General features: G+C 42.8%; 1 protein-coding gene across 1 annotated transcript in view; it reads right to left on the bottom strand.

The window, feature by feature from the left end:
* zbtb10 (zinc finger and BTB domain containing 10) overlaps positions 1-25,954 on the bottom strand; it is a 98,639-nt gene that overhangs the window by 19,454 nt on the left and 53,231 nt on the right. Inside the window, exons 2-3 of the mRNA XM_063065574.1 lie at positions 15,430-16,402; positions 3,340-3,408 (exon numbers count right to left, since the gene is read on the bottom strand). Of these exons, the coding sequence (XP_062921644.1) occupies positions 3,340-3,408; positions 15,430-16,402 (1,042 nt within the window). The remainder of the gene's footprint in view (positions 1-3,339; positions 3,409-15,429; positions 16,403-25,954) is intronic.

Genomic DNA, 25,954 nt, shown 5'->3' with positions numbered 1-25,954 from the left:
AAGGTGTTGTTCCTCCAACCCAAGTGTGGCTTCATCTTTATAGTAGAGGAGGCCGTGGATGGACATGAGGCGACACTTCACCTGTGAGTCGGCTGGGGTGATATACTGCGTCCAGTGCTCCCAATGCGGCCTTCTACATATTGGCAAGACCCGACGCAGACTGGGAGATCGTTTCGCTGAACACCTATGCTCTGTCTGCCAGAGAAAGCAGGATCTCCCAGTGGCCGCACATTTTAATTCCACGTCCCATTCCCATTCTGATATGTCTATCCACGGCCTCCTCTACTGTAAAGATGAAGCAACACTCAGGTTGGAGGAACAACACCTTATATTCTATCTGGGTAGCCTCCAACCTGATGGCATTTGAACATTGACTTCTCAAACTTCTGCTAATGCCCCACCTCCCCCTCGTACCCCATCTGTTTATTTATTTACATACACGCATCCTTTATTTCTCCCTCTGTCCCTCTCACTATACCCCTTGCCCATCCTTTGGGCTCCCCCCCCCCCCACTTTTCTTTCTCCCTAGGCCTCCTGTCCCATGATCCTGTCATATCCCTTTTGCCAATCAACTGTCCAGCTCTTGGCTCCATCTCTCCCCCTCCTGTCTTCTGTCATTTCGGATCTCCCCCTTCCCCCTTTCAAATCTCTTACTAGCTCTTCTTTGAGTTAGTCCTGACGAAGGGTCTCGGCCCGAAACGTCGCCTGTACCTCTTCCTAGAGATGCTGCCTGGCTTGCTGCATTCACCAGCAACCTTTATGTGTATTGCTTGAAATTCCAGCATCTGCAGATTTCCTCGTGTTTGCGTCCCTTTGCCTCAGTTTTTTTGTATTCTCTATTTAGAAAACAGTCAACCCTTTCATCCCTTCTACCAAAGTACAATACCATACACTTCTTGACACTATTCCATCAGCCATTTCTTTGCCCACTCTCATCTAAGTCCTTCTGTAGCCCCTCAACTTCCTCAACGCTATCAGCCCCTACAGCTATCACCTACAAACTTTGCAACAAAGCCATCAATTCCATCATCCAAATTATGACATATAATGCAAAAAGAATTTCTCCCAAAACAGACCCCTGTGGAACACCACTAGTCACCAGCAGTCACACTTAGTCCCACTCTTTGCCTCCTGCCAATCAGCTACCACTCTATCAATCCTAGAATCTTTCCTGTAATAGCATGGGCTCGTGGCTTGTTAAGCAGCCTCATGTGTGGCACCCTGTCAAAGGACTTCTGAAAAATCCAAGTACACAACATCAACCCTTTCTCTTTTGTCTATCCTGCTTGGTATTTCTTCAAATAATTCCAACAGATTTGTCAGGCAAGATTTTCCCTTAAGGAAACCATGCTGATTATGCCTATTTTGTCATGTGCCTCCAAGTACCCTAAGACCACATCCTTGATAATCGACTCCAACATCTTCCCAAGCACTGACGTCAGACTAACTGGCCTTATAGTTTCCTTTCTCCTATCTCTCTTTCTTGAAGAGTGGAATGACATTTGCAATTTTCCACTCTTCTGGAACCATTCCAGAATTTAGTGAATCTTGAAAGATCATTGCTAATGCTTCCATGATCTCTTCAGCCACCTCTTTCAGAACCCTGGGGTATACTGGTCCAAGTAACTTTCAGTTTCCAAACAGCCTTCTCTCTAGTTATGGTAACATCACACTCTTCATGATTCCTGACGTCTGAAACTTCCACCATACTGCTAGTTTTTTCCACAGTGAAGACTGATGCAAAATACTTACTCACTTTGTCCACCATTTCATTAAGCCCCGTTACTACCTCTCCAGATCATGCAATATTCACTCACGCCTCTCTTTTACACTTTATGTATCTGAAGAAACTTTTGGTGTCCTCTTTAATATTATTGGCTAGCTTACTCTCATATTCCATCTTTACCTTCTTAAAGACTTTTTTAGTTGCCTTCTGTTGGTTTTTAAAAGCTTCCCAGTCCTTTAACTTGCCACTAACGTTTGCCCTATTATATGCCCTCTCTTTGGCTTTTATGTTGGCTTTGACTTCTCTTGTTAGCCATGGTTGTGTCATCTTTCTTTAAGAATACATCTTCCTGTTTGTGATATATACCTGTGCCTTCCTAATTGCTACCAGAAATTACCGACAATGCTGTTCTGCTGTCATCCCTGCCCGTATTCTTTTCTACCTGCAGCTTGTTCCACACTCGAACCACCCTCTAAGTCAGGAGTTCCCAACCTGGGGTTAAGGACCCCTTGCTTAATGGTATTAGTCCACGGCATAAAAAAGGTTGGGAACCCCTGCTGTAAATTAAACAGTGCCCTTTAATATTTCACCTTTCACCCTAAATCTATGAAATTGAATTCTGGTCTCATCCAAGCTCAGTGGGAAAAACCTGCTTGTATTTACCCTATCTATACCCCTCATAATTTTGTATACATCAAACAAATCTCCCTTCATTGTCTTATGCTCCAGGGAATAAAGTTTTCCTATTCTACCTTTCCCTATAACTCAATTCCTCAAGTCCCTACAACATCCTTGTAAATTTTCTTTATATCACATCGTATCTTTCTTGTAGGTAGATGACCAGAACCGCACACAATAATCCAAATTTGGGTTCACCAGTGTCTTATAAAATTTTAACTTAACATCCCGTCTCCTGTACTCTGATTTATGAAGGCCAATGGTGCCAGAAGCTTTCTTTACAACCCTATCTACCTATGACACCACTTTCAAAGATTATGGACCTTTATTCCCAAATTCATACCCCTCAGTACACAACTACCTACTACAGCGCAAACAACATCCTTGATACAGAATGGCTTTTGGTGCAATAAAAGGCAACAAAATGAACACTGGTTGGAGTATGTATGTACATATTGATTATATTTAGAAACTTTACTTGTATCAATATTTCTCAACACCTCTTTGCTCTTCCTTAACTACTAAGCAACCTGTCAGTATTGTCTGGAAGCTACCAAATGGTAATGGAAAATCTTGGAAACTGATATACTACATACTAGATGACCCAATTAAGCTTCAACTCTATTATACCTTATTTTAGGATGGTGATTTCTTTCTCACAATTAAAATTTAATTGTAGGTATAAAAATAATTCACTGGCTGTAACTTCTTCATTTTTAAAAAGAAATACCAATTCTAGTTTGTTTTACCCACTGGAATTCTATTCAGTAAAGTTTATGTTGAATTTTACAATGAGAAATCATGGAAAAAAATAGCACATATTTATAGACAGGAAACATACTTGTATCAGAACACATTGTTGCACGATTTATACACATGTCACTTTTTTTGTTTTGCTCAATATGACATTCAAATTTGACTTTGAAAATACTTACCATTTAGCCATGTTTCCCCATTTTGCGCTTCCTGTAACAGTCCAAATCTGAATTGATCTGATGTCCCAGCTGGAAAGGAATAGGTAATTCCATTTTATTTTATGGCTCCCAATCGTAATTAAATTCATTGATTAATCCAGACAAACCTATTACTCTAGAGGAACCTACCAGGATTTACAAGAATCTAATGAATGCATAAAGCCCATTAAAAGTAAAACTTATCTATCCTCTATCCACATAGCTAAAGTTAGGCTGAGTTCCGAAGCATCATATGGAATATTACTCCATTCTCTTACCCAATTAATACCCACTGCTTCAAATAATTTAAGTTGCTTAACTGATTTGATCTAACTATCTACAAGACGGTTTGATTTGTGTCTATTTTAATGCAAGGAGTATTATGAACAAAGTGGATGAGCTTAGAGCGTGGATCAGTACTTGGTGCTATGATGTTGTGGCCATTACAGAGACTTGGATGGCTCAGGGGCAGGAATAGTTACTACGAGTGCCAGCCTTGAGATGTTTCAGAAAGGAAAGGAAGGGAGGCAAAAAAGGTGGAGGCACGGCACTGCTGATCAGAAAATAGTGTCACGGCTGCAGAAAAGGAGGAAGTCATGGAGGGATTGTCTATGGCGTCTCTGTGGGTGGAAATTAGGAAGAGGAAGGGGAATCTGGCACTGAGTCTGACCCTGTGGTACAGAAGGGTGGGATGGAGAAGAGGAGAGTTGCCGTCATTGGAGACTCTATAGTCAGGGGAGCAGACATGAGATTTTGTGGGCGTGAGAAGGACACCCGCATGGTTTGTTGCCTCCTGGGTGCTCGGGTCCGGGACGTCTCTGACCAGGTGCACGACATCCTGGTACGAGAGGGATGAGGTCCTGAAGTGTGAGTTTCGGGAACTAAGCAGAAAGCTGAAGAACAGGACCTCAAGGGTGGCGTTCTCAAGATTGCTGCTAGTGCTATGTGATAGTGAGGGTAAGAATTGGAGGAGATGGCAGTTGAATGCGTGGCTGAGGAGTTGGTGCAGGGGGGCAGGGTTTTAGATTTTTGGATCATTGGGATCTCTTCTGGGGAAGGTGGGACCTGTACAAATTGGATGGGTTGCACCTGAACTCGAAGGGGAGCAATATCCTTGTAGGTAGCTTTGCCAGCATGGTTCGGGAGGGTTTAAACTAATTTGCAAGGGGGATGGGACCCAGAGCGAAAGGGCAGTAAAAGAAGTGCATGGAGTAAAGCCAGATCTAACATATAGAGAGGCTTTGAGGAAAGAGAAGCAGAATAAACGGTGTAAAGACAGTAAGGTAGAAGGGCTGAAATGTGTGTACCTCAATGCAAGAAGCATCAGGAACAAAGGTGATGAACTGAGAGCTTGGATACATACATGGAATTATGATGTGGTGGCCATTACAGAGACTTGGCTGGCACCAGGGCAGGAATGGATTCTCAATATTCCTGGATTTCAGTGCTTTAAAAGGGATAGAGAGGGGGGGAAAGAGGAGGAGGGGTGGCATTAATGGTTAGGGATACAATTACAGCTACAGAGTGGGTGGGTAACGTAGCAGGATCCTCTTTTGAGTCAGTATGGGTGGAAGTCAGGAACAGGAAGGGAGCAGTTACTCTATTGGGAGTATTCTATAGGCCCCCTGGTAGCAGCAGAGATACCAAGGAGCAGATTGGGAGGCAGATTTTGGAAAGGTGCAAAAATATCATGGGTGACTTTAACTTCCCTAACATCAATTGGCACCTGATTAGTTCCAAGGGTTTAGATGGGGCAGAGTTTGTTAAGTGTGTCCAGGATGGTTTCCTGCCACAGAATGTTGACAGGCTGACTAGGGGGAATGCCATACTAGATCTAGTATTAGGTAATGAACCAGGTCAGATCACAGATCTCTAAGTGGGTGAGCATCTGAGGGACAGTGACCACTGCTCTCTGGCCTTTAGCATTATCATGGAAAAGGACAGAATCAGACAGGACAGGAAAATTTTTAATTAGGGAAATACGAGTTATGAGGCTATAAGGCTAGAACTTGCGGGTGTGAAATGGGATGATGTTTTTGCAGGGAAATGTACTATGGACATGTGGTCGATGTTTAGTGATCTCTTGCAGGATGTTAGGGATAAGTTTGTCCCGGTGAGGAAGATAAAGAATGGTAGGGTGAAGGAACCATGGGTGACAAGTGAGGTGGAAAATCTAATCAGGTGGAAGAAGGCAGCATACATGAGGCTTAGGAAGCAGGGATTAGATGGGTCTATTGAGGAATATGGGGAAGCAAGAAGGGAGCTTAAGAAGGGGCTGGGAAGAGCAAGAAGGGGGCATGAGAAGGCCTTGGTGAGTAGGGTAAAGGAAAACCCCAAGGCATTCTTCAATTAGGTGAAGAAAAAAAGGATGACAGGAGTGAAGGTAGGACCGACTAGAGATAAAGGTGGGAAGATGTGCCTGGAGGCTGTGGAAGTGAGCAATGTCCTCAATGAATACTTATCTTCGGTATTCACCAATGAAAGGGAACTTGATGACGGTGAGGACAATATGAGTGAGGTTGATGTTCTGGAGCACGTTGATATTAAGGGAGAGGAGGTGTTGGAGTTGTTAAAATACATTAGGACGGATAAGTCCCCGGGGCCTGACAGAATATTCCCTAGGCTGCTCCACGAGGCAAGGGAAGAGATTGCTGAGCCTCTGGCTAGGATCTTTATGTGATACCGGAGGATTGGAGGGAGGCGAATGTTGTCCCCTTGTTCAAAAAAGGTAGTAGGGCTAGTCCAGGTAATTACAGACCAGTGAGCCTTATGTCTGTGGTGGGAAAGTTGTTGGAAAAGATTCTGAGAGATAGGATCTTTGGGCATTTAGAGAATCATGGTCTGATCAGGGACAGTCAGCATGGCTTTGTGAAGGGCAGATCGTGTCTAACAAGCCTGATAGAGTTCTTTGAGGAGGTGACCAGGCATATAGATGAGGGTAGTGCAGTGGATGTGTCTACACGGATTTTTGTAAGGCATTTGACAAGGTTCCACATGGTAGGCTTATTCAGAAAGTCAGAAGGCATGAGATCCAGGGATGCTTCGCCAGGTGGATTCAGAATTGTCTTGCCTGCAGAAGGCGGAGGGTGGTGGTGGAGGGAGTACATTCAGATTGGAGGGTTGTGACTAGTGGTGTCCTGGGACCTCTACTCTTCGTGATTTTTATTAATGACCTGGATATGGGGGTAGAACGGTGGGTTGGCAAGTTTGCAGACGACACAAAAGTTGGTGGTGTTGTGGATAGCGTAAAGGATTGTCGAAGATTGCAGAGACATTGATAGGATGCAGAAGTGGGCTGAGAAGTGGCAGATGGAGTTTAACCTGGAGAAGTGTTACATTTTGGAAGGACAAACTTCAAGGCAGAGTACAAAGTAAACGGCAGGATACGTGGTAGTGTGGAAGAGCAGAGGGATCTGGGGATACATGTCCACAGATCCCTAAAAGTTGCCTCACAGGTAGATGGGGCAGTTAAGAAAGCTTATGGGGTGTTAGCTTTCATAAGTCAAGGGATAGAGTTTAAGAGTCGTGATGTAATGATGCTGCTCTATAAAACTCTGGTTAGGCCACACTTGGAGTACTGTGTCCAGTTCTGGTCACCTCACTATAGGAAGGATGTGGAAGCACTGGAAAGGGTACAGAGGAGATTTACCAGGATGCTGCCTGGTTTAGAAAGTATGCATTATGATCAGAGATTAAGGGAGCTAGGGCTTTACTCTTTGGAGAGAAGGAGGATGAGAGAAGGAGGATGAGAGGAGACATGATAGAGGTGTACTAGATTTTAAGAGGAATAGATATAGTGGATAGCCAGCGCCTCTTCCCCAGGGTACCACTGCTCAATACAAGAGGACATGGCTTTAAGATAAGGGGTGGGAAGTTCAAGGGGGATATTAGAGGAAGGTTTTTTACTCAGAGTGGTTGGTGCGTGGAATGCACTGCCTGAGTCAGTGGTAGAGGCAGATACACTAGTGAAGTTTAAGAGACTAATAGACAGGTATATGGAGGAATTTAAGGTGGGGGATGATATGGGAGGCAGGGTTTGAGGGTCAGCACAACACTGTGGGCCAAAGGGCCTGTAATATGCTGTACTATTCTATCTACCTATAACTCTACTGGGTGGTTTTTTATAGACCACCGAATAGTAACAGGGACATCGAGAAGAAAATAGGGAGACACAATTCTGGAAACATAATAAAAACAAGGTTGTTGTGGTGGAAGATTTTATTTTCCCAAATATCGATTGGCATCTCCCTAGAGTGAAGAGTTTAGATGGGGTAGAGTTTGTTAGGTGTGTTCAGGAAGGTTTCTTGGCACAAGATGTAGATAAGCCTACAAGAAGAGAAGCTGTACTTGATCTGGTATTGGGAAATGAACCTGGTCAGGTATCAGATCTCTCAGTGGGAGAGCATTTTGGAGATAGCGATCATAATTCTATCTCCATCTCACTGGAGAGGGATAGGAACAGACAAGTTAGGAAAGCGTTTAATTGGAGTAAAGGGAATCATGAGTCTATCAGGCAGGAACTTGGAAGCATAAATTGGGAACAGACGTTCTCAGGGAAATGCACGGAAGAAGTGTGGCAAATGTTCAGGGGATATTTGCGCGGAGTTCTGCATAGGTACGTTCCAATAAGACAGGGAAAGGATGGTAGGGTACAGGAACCATGGTATAGAAACATAGAAACATAGAAAATAGGTGCAGGAGTAGGCCATTCGGCCCTTCGAGCCTGCACCGCCATTTATTATGATCATGGCTGATCATCCAACTCAGAACCCAGCCTTCCCTCCATACCCCCTGACCCCTGTAGCCACAAGGGCCATATCTAACTTCCTTTTAAACATAGCTAATGAACTGGCCTCAACAGTTTGCTGTGGCAGAGAATTCCACAGATTCACCACTCTCTGTGTGAAGAAGTTTTTCCTAACCTCGGTCCTAAAAGGCTTCCCCTCTATCCTCAAACTGTGACCCCTCGTTCTAGACCTCCCCAACATCGGGAACAATCTTCCTGCATCTAGCCTGTCCAATCCCTTTAGGATCTTATACGTTTCAATCAGATCCCCCCTCAATCTTCTAAATTCCAACGAGTACAAGCCCAGTTCATCCAGTCTTTCTTCATATGAAAGACCTGCCATCCCAGGAATCAATCTGGTGAAGGGAGGGAGGGAGGGAATGTTAACTCAGACCATGAGAGGCCTGCATCAGGCATTTTCATGCTTTACAAGGCGCAGATTGGAAGTCTGTGGGGTGCCACTCCTCGCACAGACACTAGAGCAATGTGTGATTAAGTGCCTTGCTCAAGGACACAAACACGCTGTCACAGCTGAGGCTCGAACTAGCGACCTTCAGATCACTAGATAAACACCTTAACCACTTGGCCACATGCCCAACAAAGGCCGTTGAAAATCTAGTCAAGAAGAAAAGAAGAGCTTATGAATGGTTCAAAAAAACTAGGTAATGATAGAGATCTAGAAGATTATAAGGCTAGCAGAAAGGAGCTTAAGAATGAAATTAGGAGAGCTAGAAGGGGCCATGAGAAGGCCTTGGCAGACAGGATTAAGGAAAGCCCCAAGGCATTCTACAAGTATGGAAAGAGCAAGAGGATAAGATGTGAGAGAATACGACCAATCAAGTGTGACAGTGGAAAAGTGTGTCTGGAACCAGAGGAGACAGCAGCCGTACTTAATGCAACACACATCAAAGTTGCTGGTGAACGCAGCACGCCAGGCAGCATCTCTAGGAAGAGGTACAGTTGACGTTTCAGGCCGAGACCCTTCGTCAGGACAAAGGGTCTCGGCCTGAAACGTCGACTGTACCTCTTCCTAGAGATGCTGCCTGGCCTGCCGCGTTCTCCAGCAGCTTTGATGTGTGTTGCTTGAATTTCCAGCATCTGCAGAATTCCTGTTGTTTGAGCTGTACTTAATGAATACTTTGCTTCAGTATTCACTACAGAAATGGATCTTGGCGATTGTAGGGGGACTTACAGCGGACTGAAAAGCTTGAGTATGTAGATATTAAGAAAGAAGATGTGCTGGAGCTTTTGATCTTTGCGTCATCAATGGGGACGGGAGAGATTCTGGAGGATTGGAGTGTTGCGGATATTGTTCCTTTATTCAAGAAAGGCAGTAGAGATAGCCCAGGAAATTATAGACCAGTGAGTCTTACTTCAGTAAGACTGAGTGGCAGGATTTATGAACATTTGGAGAGGCATAATATGATTCAGAACAGTCAGTATGGCTTTGTCAAAGTCAGATTGTGCCTTACAAGCCTGATTGAATTTTTTGAGAATGTGACTAAACACATCGATGAAGGTAGAGCAGTAGATGTACTGAATATGGATTTCAGCAGGGCACTTGATAAATAAACACAAAATAATCTGCAGACGCTGGGGTCAAAGCAACACTCACAACACGCTACAGGAACTCAGCAGGTCGGGCAGCATTCGTGGAAACGATCAGTCGACATTAAGACTGTAGGGGGAAGGGGCAGAGGCCCTATAAAGAAGGTGGGGAGAGGGTGGGAAGGAGAAGGCTGGTAGGTTCCAGGTGAAAAACCAGTAAGGGGAAAGATAAAGGGGTGGGGGAAGGGTGGCAGGGAGGTGATAGGCAGGAAAGGTGAAGAAAGAATAGGGGAAAACACAATGGGTAGTAGAAGGAGGCGGAACCATGAGGGAGGTGGTAGGCAGCTGGGCGAGGGGGCAGAGTGACATAGGGATAGAGGAAGGGAGGGGGAGGGAATTACCAGAAGTTGGAGAATTCTATGTTCATACCAAGGGGCTGGAGACTACGTAGACGGTATATGAGGTGTTGCTCCTCCAACCTGAGTTTAGCCTCATCATGGCAATAGAGGAGGCCATGTATGGACATATCTGAATGGGAGTGGGAAGCAGAGTTGAAGTGGGTGGCTACTGGGAGATCCTGTATGTTTTGGCGGATGGTGCGGAGGTGCTCCCAGACGCACATGAGACACAGCCAGCTTAATGTTCTTGAGATATCCAAACCTACCTCTTTCTTTATCTCAAAATGTTCTAGTATTAACATAGAAACATAGAAAATAGGTGCAGGAGTAGGCCATTCGGCCCTTCGAGCCTGCACCGCCATTTATTATGATCATGGCTGATCATCCAACTCAGAACCCAGCCTTCCCTCCATACCCCCTGACCCCTGTAGCCACAAGGGCCATATCTAACTTCCTTTTAAACATAGCTAATGAACTGGCCTCAACAGTTTGCTGTGGCAGAGAATTCCACAGATTCACCACTCTCTGTGTGAAGAAGTTTTTCCTAACCTCGGTCCTAAAAGGCTTCCCCTCTATCCTCAAACTGTGACCCCTCGTTCTAGACCTCCCCAACATCGGGAACAATCTTCCCGCATCTAGCCTGTCCAATCCCTTTAGGATCTTATACGTTTCAATCAGATCCCCCCTCAATCTTCTAAATTCCAACGAGTACAAGCCCAGTTCATCCAGTCTTTCTTCATATGAAAGACCACCCATCCAAGGAATCAATCTGGTGAACCTTCTTTGTACTCCCTCTATGGCAAAGATGTCTTTCCTCAGATTAGGGGACCAAAACTGCACACAATACTCCAGGTGTGGTCTCACCAAGGCCTTGTACAACTGCAGTAGTACCTCCCTGCTCCTGTACTCGAATCCTCTCGCTATAAATGCCAGCATACCGTTCGCCTTTTTCACTGCCTGCTGTACCTGCATGCCCACTTTCAATGACTGGTGTATAATGACACCCAGGTCTCGTTGCACCTCCCCTTTTCCTGTAGCATGTTCTACACTGATCTCACTATCCTTCATGCCCTTCTTTGTAAATACCAGACACCAAGTACATGTTCTCTCCTTTACCCCTTGAGTGGTTTTATTGTCTCTCTAGTTTTCCTATTGTATTAGATATATGTGGAATCCCTTGCAATTCTCTTTAATCCTACTTGCCAAGGGCTTTTTATGGCCTAACCTAGCTTTCCTATGTTCTAGTCATCGCAAAAAGACTAACACTGCATTTGTCTTCCTTACTACTAGCTCAACCACCATGTTAACGTTAAGGGAATATTGAACTCGGACTTCTTAGTCCCTTTGTACCTCCAATTTTTGCATTCTCTCCCCATTTAAAAATAATCTACTGTTCCTTCCAACACATGACAACACACTATCCAACACTGGACTCCATCTGGGGAAGTAGCGAAGTTACAGAAGGACTTATAAACAGATTAGGAGAATTGGCAAAGAAATGGCAGATGGAATAGTTTCAGGAAGTGTATGGTCATACACTTTGGTCGAAGGAATGAAAGGGTTGACATTTTCTAAATAGAGAGAAAATACAAAAAAAAACAAATGCAAAGGGACTAGGGAGTCCTTATGCAGGATTCCTTAAAGGTTAATATGCAGGTTGAGTCTTTGGTAAGGAAAGCAAATGTGAGGTTAGCATTTTATTTTAAGAGGACTAGAACATAAAAACAAGGGTGTAATGGTGAGCCTTTCTGAAGCACTGGTGAGGCTTCACTTGAAGTACTGAGAGCAGTTTTGGGCCCCTTATCTTAGAAATGATATGCTGAAACTGAAGAGGGTTCAAAGGAGGGTCACAAAAATGTTTCTAGAATTGAGTGGGTTGTCATATGAAGTGCGCTTGATGGCACTGGGCCCGTATTCACTAGAATTCAGAAGAATGAAAGGTGACCTCATTGAAATCTATTGAATGGTGAAAGGCTTTGATAGAGTGGATGTGGATAACATGTTTCCTATGGTGAGAAAGTCTAAGACCAGAAGACACAGCCTCAGATTAGAGGGGCATCCTTTTAGAATGGAGATGAGGAAATTTCTTAAACCAGAGAACTGTGAATCTGTGGAACTCTTTGTCACAGGCAGCTGTGGAGGCCAAGTCTTCATGTATATTTAAGGCACAGGTTGATAAGATTCTTGATTGGTCCGGACATGAAGGATATGGGGAGAAGGCAGGAAATTGGAGCTGAAGGGGAAATTGGAGCTGAAGGGAAAATTGGATCGGTCATGATGAAATAGCAGATCAGACTCAATGGGCTAATTCTGCCGCTACATCTAATGGCCATACTATTTTACCCACTCTCCCAACCTGTCTAAGCCCTTTTGCAGGTGTGAATTGGGATGATGTTTTTGCAGGGAAATGTACTATGGACATGTGGTCGATGTTTAGAGATCTCTTGCGGGATGTAAGGGATAAATTTGTCCCGGTGAGGAAGATAAAGAATGGTAGGGTGAAGGAACCATGGGTGACAAGTGAGGTGGAAAATCTAATCAGGAAGAAGAAGGCAGCATACATGAGATTTAGAAAGCAAGGATCAGATGGGTCTATTGAGGAATATAGGGAAGCAAGAAAGGAGCTTAAGAAGGGGCTGGGAAGAGCAAGAAGGGGGCATGAGAAGGCCTTGGCGAGTAGGGTAAAGGAAAACCCCAAGGCATTCTTCAATTATGTGAAGAAAAAAAGGATGACAGAGTGAAGGTAGGACCGATTAGAGATAAAGGTGGGAAGGTGTGCCTAGAGGCTGTGGAAGTGAGCGAGGTCCTCAATGAATACTTATCTTCGGTATTCACCAATGAGAGGGAACTTGATGATGGTGAGGACAATATGAGTAAGGTTGATGTTCTGGAGCATGCTGATATTAAGGGAGAGGAGGTGTTGGAGTTGTTAAAATACGTTAGGACAGATAAGTTCCCGGGGCCTGACGGAATATTCCCCAGGCTGCTCCATGAGGCAAGGGAAGAGATTGCTGAGCCTCTGGCTAGGATCTTTATGTCCTCGTTGTCCACGGGAATGGTACCAGAGGATTGGAGGGAGGCGAATGTTGTTCCCTTGTTCAAAAAAGGTAGTAGGGATAGTCCAGGTAATTATAGACCAGTGAGCCTTATGTCTGTGGTGGGAAAGCTTTTGGAAAAGATTCTTAGAGATAGGATCTATAGGCATTTAGAGAATTATGGTCCGATCAGGGACAGTCAGCATGGCTTTGTGAAGGGCAGATCGTGTCTAACAAGCCTGATTGCGTTCTTTGAGGAGGTGACCAGGCATGTAGATGAGGGTAGTGCAGTGGATGTGATCTATATGGATTTTAGTAAGGCATTTGACAAGGTTCCACACCGTAGGCTTATTCAGAAAGTTAGAAGACATGGAATCCAGGGAAGTTTGGCCAGGTGGATTCAGAATTGGCTTCCCTGCAGAAGGCAGAGGGTGGTGGTGGAGGGAGTACATTCAGATTGGAGGATTGTGACTAGTGGTGTCCCACAAGGATCTGTTCTGGGACCTCTACTTTTCGTGATTTTTATTAACGACCTAGATGTGGGGGTAGAAGGGTGGGTTGGCAAGTTTGCAGACGACACAAAGGTTGGTCGTGTTGTAGATAGTGTAGAGGATTGTCAAAGATTGCAGAGAGGCATTGATTGGGTGCAGAAGTGGGCTGAGAAGTGGCAGATGGAGTTCAACCCGGAGAAGTGTGAGGTGGTACACTTTGGAAGGACAAACTCCAAGGCAGAGTACAAAGTAAATGGCAGGATACTTGGTAGTGTGGAGGAGCAGAGGGACCTCGGGGTACATGTCCACAGATCCCTGAAAGTTGCCTCACAGGTGGATAGGGTAGTTAAGAAAGCTTATGGGGTGTTAGCTTTCATAAGTTGAGGGATAGAGTTTAAGAGTCGCGATGTAATGATGCAGCTCTATAAAACTCTGGTTAGGCCACACTTGGAGTATTGTGTCCAGTTCTGGTCACCTCACTATAGGAAGGATGTGGAAGCACTGGAAAGGGTACAGAGGAGATTTACCAGGATGCTGCCTGGTTTAGAAAGTATGCATTATGATCAGAGATTAAGGGAGCTAGGGCTTTACTCTTTGGAGAGAAGGAGGATGAGAGGAGACATGATAGAGGTGTACAAGATAATAAGAGGAATAGATAGAGTGGATAGCCAGCACCTCTTCCCCAGGGCACCACTGCTCAATACAAGAGGACATGGCTTTAAGGTAAGGGGTGGGAAGTCCAAGGGGGATATTAGAGCAAGGTTTTTTACTCAGAGAGTGGTTGGTGCGTGGAATGCACTGCCTGAGTCAGTGGTGGAGGCAGATACACTAGTGAAGCTTAAGAGACTACTAGACAGGTATATGGAGGAATCTAAGGTGGGGGCTTATATGGGAGGCAGGGTTTGAGGGTCGGCACAACATTGTGGGCCGAACGGCCTGTACTGTGCTGTGCTATTCTATGTTCTATGTTTTGAAGTCTTTCTGTCCCCGTAACACTACTTGCCCTTCCATCTATCTCAGTATCATCTACAGACTTGGCCACTATGCCTTCAGTTCCTTTATCTAGATCATTAATGTATCACTGAAAAGTTGCAGTTCCAACACTGATCCCCGATCTCCATTATCAGAAAATGCAGTCAACATAATCAACCTGAGAAGTACCCCTTAATGCTCTGACTTCTGACAGTCAACCTATATTCCATCCAAGCTAGTATCTTGCCTTTAACCACAAGTTTTTACTTTGTTTAGTAGTCTCACGTGTGGCATTTTGACAAACCTTCTGAAAATCCAAGGTAATAACATCCACCGAAATAAAACATAACAAAACATAATCTAAAACAAGATGTTAGATTCAGATTGAATGGCCTCATATAAAATGCTGCTAAGGAAATGCAACAAGTAGTGCATGAGTTATGCAGTAATATAACACAAACAATTTCAGAAAATATCAAAGCATGTTTATATTCAATTTCAGATTTTTTAGAAGTATAATTATCATTGTAATGTAGGTAATGTTGCAGTCAATTTATTTATGGCATCCCACAACACAGCAATATTAGAACGATCAGATAATGTTTACTTTGGACGCAGGGAATAATCAATAATCTAAATTTAATACTACCTGAAATATTACTTCTCTGAGAACAGTAGTCACTCAGTGCTGCACTGAACTGCCAGCTAAATACGTGCATTTGAAGTACAAATTGAACACAATCTTCTAAGTTATAGGAGGAGGTAAAAAAGATTGTGAACATCACTGTAATGTGAACACATATGTAGAATATCACAAAACTAATATATAACCCCAGTAGTACCTGAGAAAGGGCCTACAGGAATATCCTGCAATCCGTCCTCAGAGAATGTCATAGGAGGTTGCATCATTAAGTTTTCTCCAGCTCCATCTTCTACTTTTGGTGCAACATTGTATACGATTCTTCTAGTTATGTGGTTTTTCCTTCGTCCACTTCGTGGACCTGCTTGTTGCAGCATTAATTTTCCCAAACTTCCCCAAGAAAAAGCAGGATTTTGATCTTGAGGTAGCCCCATCTGCAGATCTTTTCCACTATAATCTGCAAAATTTTCTTGATTCCAGGTTGTATCATTAAGCTGGTAACTGTCATCCGGGTGCATTACTGAACCCATATCTAAACCATAGCCCTCCATTTCATACTTCACTCTTTCTTCATGCAGGACTACTGTGCCACAACTATTCACTGTATTTGTAGATTTCACCACCCAAGGACTACTGGGCTCATGTTTCAACACAACTCCTGTATTGTCTCGATGGGAAGGGTTGGACGTCTTTACCTTCTCATACTGAACTATTATTTTATCTGCTGCATTTGATTTTGTACTGATGTTTAGGGCTTCTTTAATAAAACCACGGCATGCCTGGACAATGTCAGTCATTTGCAGATAGCTTGCTACAGACATAACTTCAATGACATTTTGGCTGGTTAAAACTAAATGCCCAGAGTACATGAAATCAAGAATGACTGTGAAACCTTGCACAGCAACAACATCAAGGTGAGTTACTGTAACTTGGTCACAACTCTCATTCGGAGTATAGCAATAGAGTGTCTTAAAGTAACGGCTGCCCGCAACTAGTATGTTCTTATGGGCTTTGAAAACCTGACCCTTCACTACAATGTTGACATCACACAGAATTCCTTGCTGTCGCTGTTCATTCAGTTCTTGAAGCAGTTGATAGCAATAGGAAATTTCATTTCGATCACTTTTGTATTCACTGTACAACTCATCCGCTGATCTAGATGTAACTGCAGACTCCTAGAAAAAAAAACACAAAAAAAATCATACTGGATTTAGAAGAAACATAAAAACCTACAGCACAATACAGGCCCTTTGGCCAACAAAGCTGTGTCGAACATGTTCTTACCTTAGAACTACCTAGGCTTACCCATATCCCTCTATTTTTCTAAGCTCCATGTATCCATCCAGGAGTCTCTTAAAAGAACCTATCGTTTCCGCCTCCACCACCGCCGGCAGCCCATTTCACGCACTCACCACTCTCTGCGTAAAAAACTTACCCCTGACATCTCCCTCTGTACCTGCTTCCAAGCACCTTAAAACTACACCCTCTCATGCCAGCCATTTCAGCCCTGGGAAAAAGCGCCTGAATATCCATTTGACTTAAAACAATTCAAAGTGAATTATACAAGCCTAAAAAAATTTTGTACAATTATTTCTTGTGATAAAGAGAAATTATTTCTAATAAAGGGATAAACATTGATATTGAGTAACATATGCATACATTTTTTAACTAGGTTGTTCACGCTTTGATTTAATTTATTCTATCGAATAAACTGGTACAGATCAAAGCATTTTGAACTACAAACATACAAATCAATCTTTTGATCAAACACAATATTAGAATCCTAACATAAAAATGAACCAATAAATAAATAAATGATAAAAAAAATCTGGCGGATCAGGACCCTTTTGTTACTAGCCAGTTATTCACTACATTCATTTAGATTAGATTAGATTAGATTCAACTTTATTGTCATTGTGCCAAGTACAGATACAAAGCCAATGAAATGCAGTTAGCATCTGGCCAGAAATGCAAAGAATAGAATGTTATTTACAAAATAACTGCGAATAAAAAGTAAGTGCTACAGCACACAAATATAAAAGTACTGAGACAGTCCAATATGGGTGTAATACTGTTTAGCGCTGTGATGTGAGGTTCAGCAGGGTCACAGCCTCAAGAAAGAAGCTCTTCCTGTGTCTGCTGGTGCGGGAGCAGAGGCTCCTGTAGCGCCTACTGGATGGGAGGAGAGTAAAAGGTCCATGGTTTAGGTGACATGCATCCTTGATAATACTTTTTGCCCTGCCTAGGCAGCGTTTATGGTAGATGTTCTCAATGGTGGGTAATTGGGTGCCAATAATACGCTGGGCAGTTTTCACCACACGCTGGAGTGCTTTGTGGTCTGATACGGGACAATTGCCATACCACACTGAGAAGCAGTTGGTGAGTATGCTCTCAATGGTACAGCAGCAAAAGTCCATCAATATCCTGGGACAGAGGTGATCTTTCTTGATGCTCCACAGGAATTTAAGGTGCTGGTGTGCCTTTTTGATCAGGATGGAGGAGGATTAGGATTAGGTCTCTAATCAAACACAGCCCCCAGAAATTACTGCCATTGGGAAAATCACATTGCAACTTTTTTGCCACCTTGCTTTGGTATTGCAATACAATGGATTATGAAAAAAGATTTAGAATATCACACAGAGGGGAGGATTAAAAAGATAGGAGGAGAGATTCAATAACAAAAAAGTCGATGGAATCAACTGAAGGGGATAACAGCAGACAAATCAAATAATAAAGGTCAAGTTGGTAAGAGGTATGGGTGTGAACAGCTGAATTATTACAATCTTCATTTGAACTTTAAACCATTGCTGACTTTATTTTTCCAGATAGCAATAGTTAGCAATGGTAGGAACTCATTTGTACCTTTCTCAGAGAAATGCATAGTAGGCATAAGGGATCTACAAACAAACCACAGTATTTTTCTGGCCAGTGTTTGGTTCTTCAATAAGTATATCCATATAGATGTTACTGTTTTAAAAAAAATTGAGAATGGACTCAGGGTGCACAATGTTGTAGCATCTACAAATTCCAAATTCCAACATACACAAATTTATTTTCCCGCTTAAAAGAATTAAGTGGAATAAAAATATAACTAGTTCTAAACTAAAACAACAGGAATTCTGCAGATGCTGGAAATTTCAATTCAAATGAAAACAAAGGAAATGTAGTCGAGAAAAATCATGCAAAAATTATAAAAAAAAATAGAAAATGCAAACAGATCAAGACTTTGTTGGAAAATATCTAGCCACTTTGGCACTCACTATACATATTCCTAAAGGTTATATGGCAAAAATTGCTAAATAACCATTTATTGTTTTTAATTATTGACGATAATGTTAGTCTACACAATGCTGAACTTTTCATGATTATGCACATAATCTACTAATGAGCATCTAAATGAATCAAACTGCCTGCTCATTACATCTGAAAACAACCTGGAGATTAACAGCAAGTGCATCCAACCTCATGCTGTGCTGTGGGATGAACTATGCACAATGCATCGGAGAGTGCAACTTACAAATAGGGACCTGCAATAAAAATGGGGCCACTAATCCAATGGAAAAGGGTATGTGCAATTAAGATTTTTAATTGTTTTAGTGTTTTAAATTCAAGTTACAGCACCTAAATTGTTATGAAATGGTTAAAAATATTTAAATCTATTTTAACAGCTTTTGAACGTGTACTAAGAGATATTTAAGCAATCATTCAAAAGTTGCACTTTTGCCTGTCCTAGTAGAATATTTTAAATAGAGCATAACTTTGAGAAAATCCACTTCAACTTTCATCAAGCTACAAATTCAACATTATCAGATAACTGGCTTTTTTGTTTATGTCAGTTCTTATTCCTCATTCACCTGTAACGTTATCTCAAAATTTTCTCTCACCACAGTTCTATCAGATGTTTAAGCAATTCCAGATTTCTCAATTTCCAGTAACTGTTGTGCCTATATCTCTCAATTTTAACATTTTCTTTTGTTTCCCTGTTTTCATTCAGCTGTTAGTTAGATGGTATTGAAAGACTGTCACCCAGAACATCCATCCCATCACAGATATTTCCTTCATTCTCACTATTCTACAGCTTATAACAAGTTTATTTCCTCACCGTTCCAGTTCTGATGAAGGATCACTGATCTGAAGCATGAACTTTACTTGTATGACAGTATTGACAAATCTGCTCTTCTCCAACAGAATACGAGGAGTAACAGGGGTAGAAATACCAGTAATATAAGAGACATCTCTGTTTACCTCACAGGACATGTGCACCATGACTTTAACTTGAAAAATTTTAATTATGAAATTGAAATCTCAAGAAATGTGCAGCCCTCATTAGCAAATGCACAGTAACAATTTGGTTGCATCAAGAGCAACCTTTATAATTTTAACATACTGCCAATAAGCCACAGGCACAGAATCATAAACCTTGTAATACAGAATCAATCATACCCATGCCAGCTCTTTGAAAACTGATTAATGCTACACATGCCAATTAATCCTAACTTTTCTGCTTTGTGTACTCATCAAATCCATTAAAAATAGTGAATTTACTTCCACCACAGATTTCTTACACAAATACTTTAAACCAGATACTTCATTACATAAACATTCATCTTGTCTAGTTTTTTGTGTCATGTAACTTAAATGTTATGTAAGAATTCTGTCCCAGAAATGTTCATAAGTTCAAAATTGTGGAATATTTTTTTCTCAGAAATGAATGGTGCAGACTAAAACTAACTGCAACAGCACTAAGGAAAAATATTGTTATTCAAAAGCAAAATGAGTAAAGTACACTATTAAACATCACCTTTTTTTTTACTACTTGATAGAAACATGATCACAACACTCAACAAACCTGGGTTCCTACTGATGAAAAGATGAAGTCTTTTAATCTTTTCCGTTGCTTTGAGTATGTGTACATACACACATATCGAACTGCAAAGAGCTGTGGACATACCTCAACTCATCATGAAAGCCAGCCTCCTCTCCCACACCACCTTCCCATCAGAAATAAGAAACAAAAGCCTGACAGCATGTACCACCATGCTCAAGGGCAGCTTCAATCCCACTGTTATAGAACAGTTGCACAGAAAGATGGACCTTTGACCTCTCGATCTAAATTGCCATGGCTTTGCACCTTCTTCTCATCTGCCTGCACTTTCTTGGTAACTCTAATACGTTATTCTGCATAATGCCAGTTTTCCTCTTGTACTATCTCAATGCACAGAGCTAACTTTTCAGGTTCAAGACCCTGCATCAGAAGTGGTTAGGAGCCAGGCAAAGCTCGTTAATTAAACTGCTAATGGTTAGGGAGGTGGGGAAGATGCCCCCTAATAAGGCAAAACTGGGATGATAATGCTATAAACAAGTTTATCTGGTCAATCAGTAGCTTGGGAGCAGTTAAAGAGAGAACATTGACACAAGAAATGTAGGAGTTGCAACATGCAATGCGTGAAGACACGCTCAGGCAGACCTCATTGTAACACTGCAGGAGATTACTGTTACATCAATAAGTCAGAGTAGAAGTGCAATGGAAAAATAAAATGGGAACTCATTGTCACCCTTGCGTACTGCATTCCAATAGAATTGAGCAACCCAGTGGGCCAAAGGCCTGCTATCTTATTATATAATTATGACTGTAGCCAGCTGAAGTGCTTACTTACACAGGTTTATCAACATCGACAACAAATTAATGTAAATATGAAAACTGTATTGATGATTAGTTATTTTTGGCTTCAATATCTCCAAAGTCCTGAAGCACAGGTTGTAAAGAGCTAAAGAAAAGAGCATTAGATAACAATATGGTTACATCTATTCTGTTAATGCAAAACTAAACTCACTGGAATCTAAGTCATAATACCACAAGACCATAAGATATAGGAGCAGAATTAGGCCATTTGGTCCATTGAGTTTACTCTATTTCGTCATGGCTGATCCATTTCCCTCTCAGCCCCAACCTTGTATCCCTTCATGGCCTGACCAATCGAGAATTTATCAACCTCTGTCTTAAATATACGTAAAGGCTTGGCCTTGACAGCTGCCTATGGCAAAGAATTCTACAGATTCGCCACTTTCTGGCTTAAGAAATTCCTCCTCATCTCCATTCTAAATTGATGTCCCTCTATTCTGGTCCTAGAATCCTCCATGAAAGGAAACATTCTCTCCAGACCTTTCAAATTTCAATGAGGTCACCCCCCTCATTCTTCTGAATTCCAACGAGTACAGTCCTTGAGCCATCAAACGTTCCTCATATGATAAACCATTCAACCCCGGAATCATTTTCATGAACCTCTTTGAACCCTCTCCAATGTCAGCACATCCTTTCTTAGCTAAGGGGCCCACAAATGCTCACAATATTCGAAAATAAGGCATCTCCACTGCCTTATAAAGCCTTAACATAATACATACCTGTAGTAAAGTACACAAATTTCTGATTTCAGTGCTATCTACATGCAACATAATACCCATCTCCATATTACTTGCATTAATAATGCTCCTAAGATTACATGGCATATTGCCAACATAACTGGCATACAACAATAACATCAGACATGGCTTTAAAATGTAATATACAAATGCTTTTAACAAATGCCTTGGTACATTTAAGAGTGGTAATTCAGTACAGCTTGCACTAAGAGCAGAAAAAGGGTTTAATTACAAAACAAGATTCTGCAGGTGCTGGAAATCTAGAGCAACACACACACAAAATGCTGGAGGAACTCAACAGCCCATGAAGCATCTATGGAAAGGAATAAACAGACGACATTTTGGGCCGAGGCCTTTATGTTTTGTTATCATACATAAAACCCTAATGCGAGTAATCAGATTACAAAATAGTAAAAATGGTAAAAGTAATTTTTGTTAAATTACCCTCCAGTAGCAAGTTTCTATGATAGTCCATCTTTAGTAGCCTTTCAAAACACAGTAACCAGAATCTTTACCCTCAGATGTTTTAATGTCTGCAACCTTATTGAAGATCTGCAAGCAAATTAATTAGAAGCTTAAAAATGTACAGCATAGAAACAAGTTATGTTGCCCCTCCTTATACATGCCAATCATGATGCCTATACATGCTAATCACATTTGCCTGCATTAGGCCCGTTAACTCTCTATGTCTTTCCTATTCACTAACTTTTTATGCACTGTAATTGCAGTTGCCTCCAACAAAACCACTGGCAACCTGTTCCAGTATTCACCATCTTCTGTAAGAAAAACTTGCCCCTCAACAGAAACAAGAGAAAATCTGCGGATACTGGAAATCCAAGCCACACACACAAAATGCGAGAGGAACTCAGCAGGCTAGGCAGCATCTATGGAAAAAGAATACAGTTGATGTTTTGGGCTGAGACCCTTCGGCAGGACTGGAGAGAAAAAAACCGAGGAGTAGATTTAAAAGGTGGGGGAGGGGAAAGAGAAACACAAGGTGATAGGTGAAACCTGAAAGGGGAGGGCTTAAGTAAAGAGCTGGGAAATTGATTGGTGAAAGAGACACAGGCCATGGAAGAAAGAAAAGGGGGGAGGAGCACCAGAGGAACGTGATGAGTGGGCAAGGAGATAAGGTGAGAGGGGGGAAAGGGAATGGAGAATGGATGGGGGGAGGGGATTTCCCAGAAATTCAAGAAATCTATGTTCATGCCATCAAACTGGAGGCTAACCAGAAGGAATACAAGGTGTTGTTCCTCCAACCTGAGTGTGGACTCACTGCGACAATAGTGGAAGCCATGGATAGACATATCGGAATGATAAGTGGAATTAAAATGGATGGCTACTGGGGGATCCCGCTTTTTCTGGCAGACGGAGCATGGGTGCTCAGCAAAGCAGTGTCTCAATCCAAGTTGCGTCTCACCGATACACAGGAGGCCACACCAGATGTACCGGACACAGTACAAGACCAGTATATGACACTGTACATTTCGTTACCTACCACTCCACCAGCTTCCACGTCCAGCGCGTAATTTTTTTGCAACTTCTGCCATCTCCAATGAGATGCCACCACCAAGCACATCCCACCCCCCCAGCTTTCTGCTTTCCGCAGGGATTGCTTCCTACACGACTCCCTTGTCCATTCGTCACTCCAGGCACATTATCTTTGCAAGCAGAACAGGTGCTAAACCTTCCTCTACACCTCCTCCCTCACTACTATTCAGGGCCCTAAACAGTACTTCCAGGCGAGGTGATACTTCAACTGAGAGTCTGTTGGGGTCACATACTGTGTCCGGTGCTTCTGGTAAGACCCTATGTAGATTAGGAGACCACTACGCCAAGCACATAAGCTCCACCCACCAAAAAAGTGGGATCTCCCAGTGGCCACCTATTTTAATTCCACTTCCCTTTCTCATTCCGATATGTCTATCCATGGCCGCCTCTACTGTTGCGATTAGGCCACACTCAGGTTGGAGGAACAAAACCTTATATTCCTTCTGGGTAGCCTCCAACCTGATGGCATGAATATCGATTTCTCAAACTTTGGGTAATGCCCCCTCCCCTCCTTCACCATTCCCCATCCCCTTTTCCCTCTCTCACCTTATCTCCTCCTATCATCCCCCCCTCTGCTGCTCCTCCCCCCTTTTCTTCCTTCCATGGCCTTCTGTCCTCTTCTATCAGACTCTCCCTTCTCCAGCCCTGTCTTTCTTTCACCAATCAACTTCAGCTCTTTACTTCATCCTTTCCCCTTCATTTTTCCCCATCACTTTGTGTTTCACTCTCTCCTCCCACCTTTTAAATCTACTCCTCAGCCTTTTTTTTCCAGTCCTGCCGAAGGGTCTCAGCCCAAAACATCACCTGTACTCTTTTCCATAGCTGCTGTCTGGCCTGCTGACTTCCTCCAGCATTTTGTGTGTGTTGCCCCTCATCAGATCTCTTTCAAATTTCTACCTCTTTTATTTTGGTGCCCTCTAGTTCTATACACCCCTGCTCTGGGAATAAGCTTTGACACCAATGTAGTTGATCAATTTGAATACTTGAATCTGCTTTAAGCACAGTACTTTTTAAAACTCAAACTTCACATTAAAATTTCTTCCAACTTCTCAATTTGCTGTATTTGCTAGTGAAATTCTGCTGATTCATTCCAAATTCAGTGTAAATCTCCTAAAAACTTCTAGGTTTACAATATCAATCTTCAAAATAAAGCAAAATTAACCATCACTAATAAATTTAATTTTCCAAAGCTGAAAGTAAAATTGGCCTCTAAATAAGCAGCTTAAAATACAGAACTTCATCCTCAGCATATGCTGTATAATAACTTTTTTTTAAGCAAGTTATACATCCATGTTTTGCCAAGCAGTTCAACTGAATTGCAGAACACAACCAGGAAGAAAAACAAAATTACCAAATGAGCACTTTCAGCACCGAGCTTCACATCATTTGTACAGAATGGAATTACATTGATTACTTAAAACATTGGCTAATACCCAAGGCAGCTAACAGGCATTTACTAACGCACTTCAAGGAGTAACACATTTTGGTTAGGTTACCTGGACAACAGCAAGAACCACAATCATTTTTAAAGGATAAAATTGATAGCACTGTTTCTACACAAATTTTTGTAACTAGACTGTTAAAACTATATTTCCAAACCATAAAATTATACTGCTTTAAATATTAAAGTTGCTGGTGAACACAGCAGGCCAGGCAGCATCTCTAGGAAGAGGCACAGTCGACGGTTCAGGCCGAGACCCTTCGTCAGGACTAACTGAAGGAAGAGCTAGTAAGAGATTTGAAGGTGGGAGGGGGAGGGGGAGATCCAAAATGATAGGAGAAGACAGGAGGGGGAGGGATGGAGCCAAGGGCTGGACAGGTAATTGGCAAAAAGGTTATGAGAGGATCATGGGACAGGAGGTCCGGGGAGAGGGAAAAGGGGGAGGGGGGGAAAACCCAGAGGATGGGCAAGATGTATAGTCAGAGGGACAGAGGGAGAAAAAGGAGAGTGAGAGAAAGAATGTGTGTATATAAAAAACGGATGGGGTATGAGGGGGAGGTGGGGTATTAGCGGAAGTTAGAGAAGTCAATGTTCATGCCATCAGGTTGGAGGCTACCCAGACGGAATATAAGGTGTTGTTCCTCCAACCTCAGTGTGGCTTCATCTTTAGAGTAGAGGAGGCCGTGGATAGACATATCAGAATGGGAATGGGAATTGATCTCGCCGGCTCCAACACCTCAGGGCATATTCAAAACCCAGACTCCAGCAATGACCATGGACACCTTCAAAGCAATTGTGCAACCACCAACTGCGACTCCAGCCTTGAACTCCAGGCCGGGTCTTTATGTGCTGCCATTGTGACTCCCAACTCCCCTTCCCCCACCACCACTCTGCAACCCTGTCTCCCTCAGATCCCACCGTCAGCTCCTGGGTCCTCAGAGGCTCCATCTTCCTCTCACCCCAATCCTCCCCCCTCCCCCCTCTGATCCCAGCTCTCATCCGTGCCGGGTCTTTACCATCCCCTCCGACCTTCAACTGTCTGAGGCAGAATGCTCTGTCCTCAGTAAGGGCCTCACCTTTGTCCCCCTTCGCCCACACCTCAGCGAGTTCCGCGTTCGCCATGACGCAGAACTGTTCTTCTGCTGTCGCCGTCTCCGAGCCTACTTCTTCAGCAAGGACTCTTCCACACCCACCGATGACCCCTTCTCCCGTCTTCAACCCTCCTCCTCTTTATGGACACCCCGCTCTGGTCTTCTACCTGCTCTGGATCTCTTTATTACTAACTGCCGATGGGACATCAACCGTCTCGACTTCA

Source organism: Mobula hypostoma, chromosome 1, assembly GCF_963921235.1.
Source record: "Mobula hypostoma chromosome 1, sMobHyp1.1, whole genome shotgun sequence".
NCBI lineage: Eukaryota > Metazoa > Chordata > Chondrichthyes > Myliobatiformes > Myliobatidae > Mobula > Mobula hypostoma.
The sequence above is the reverse complement of the archived record's forward strand: the minus strand, read 5'-3'. Positions and strand labels throughout refer to the sequence as shown.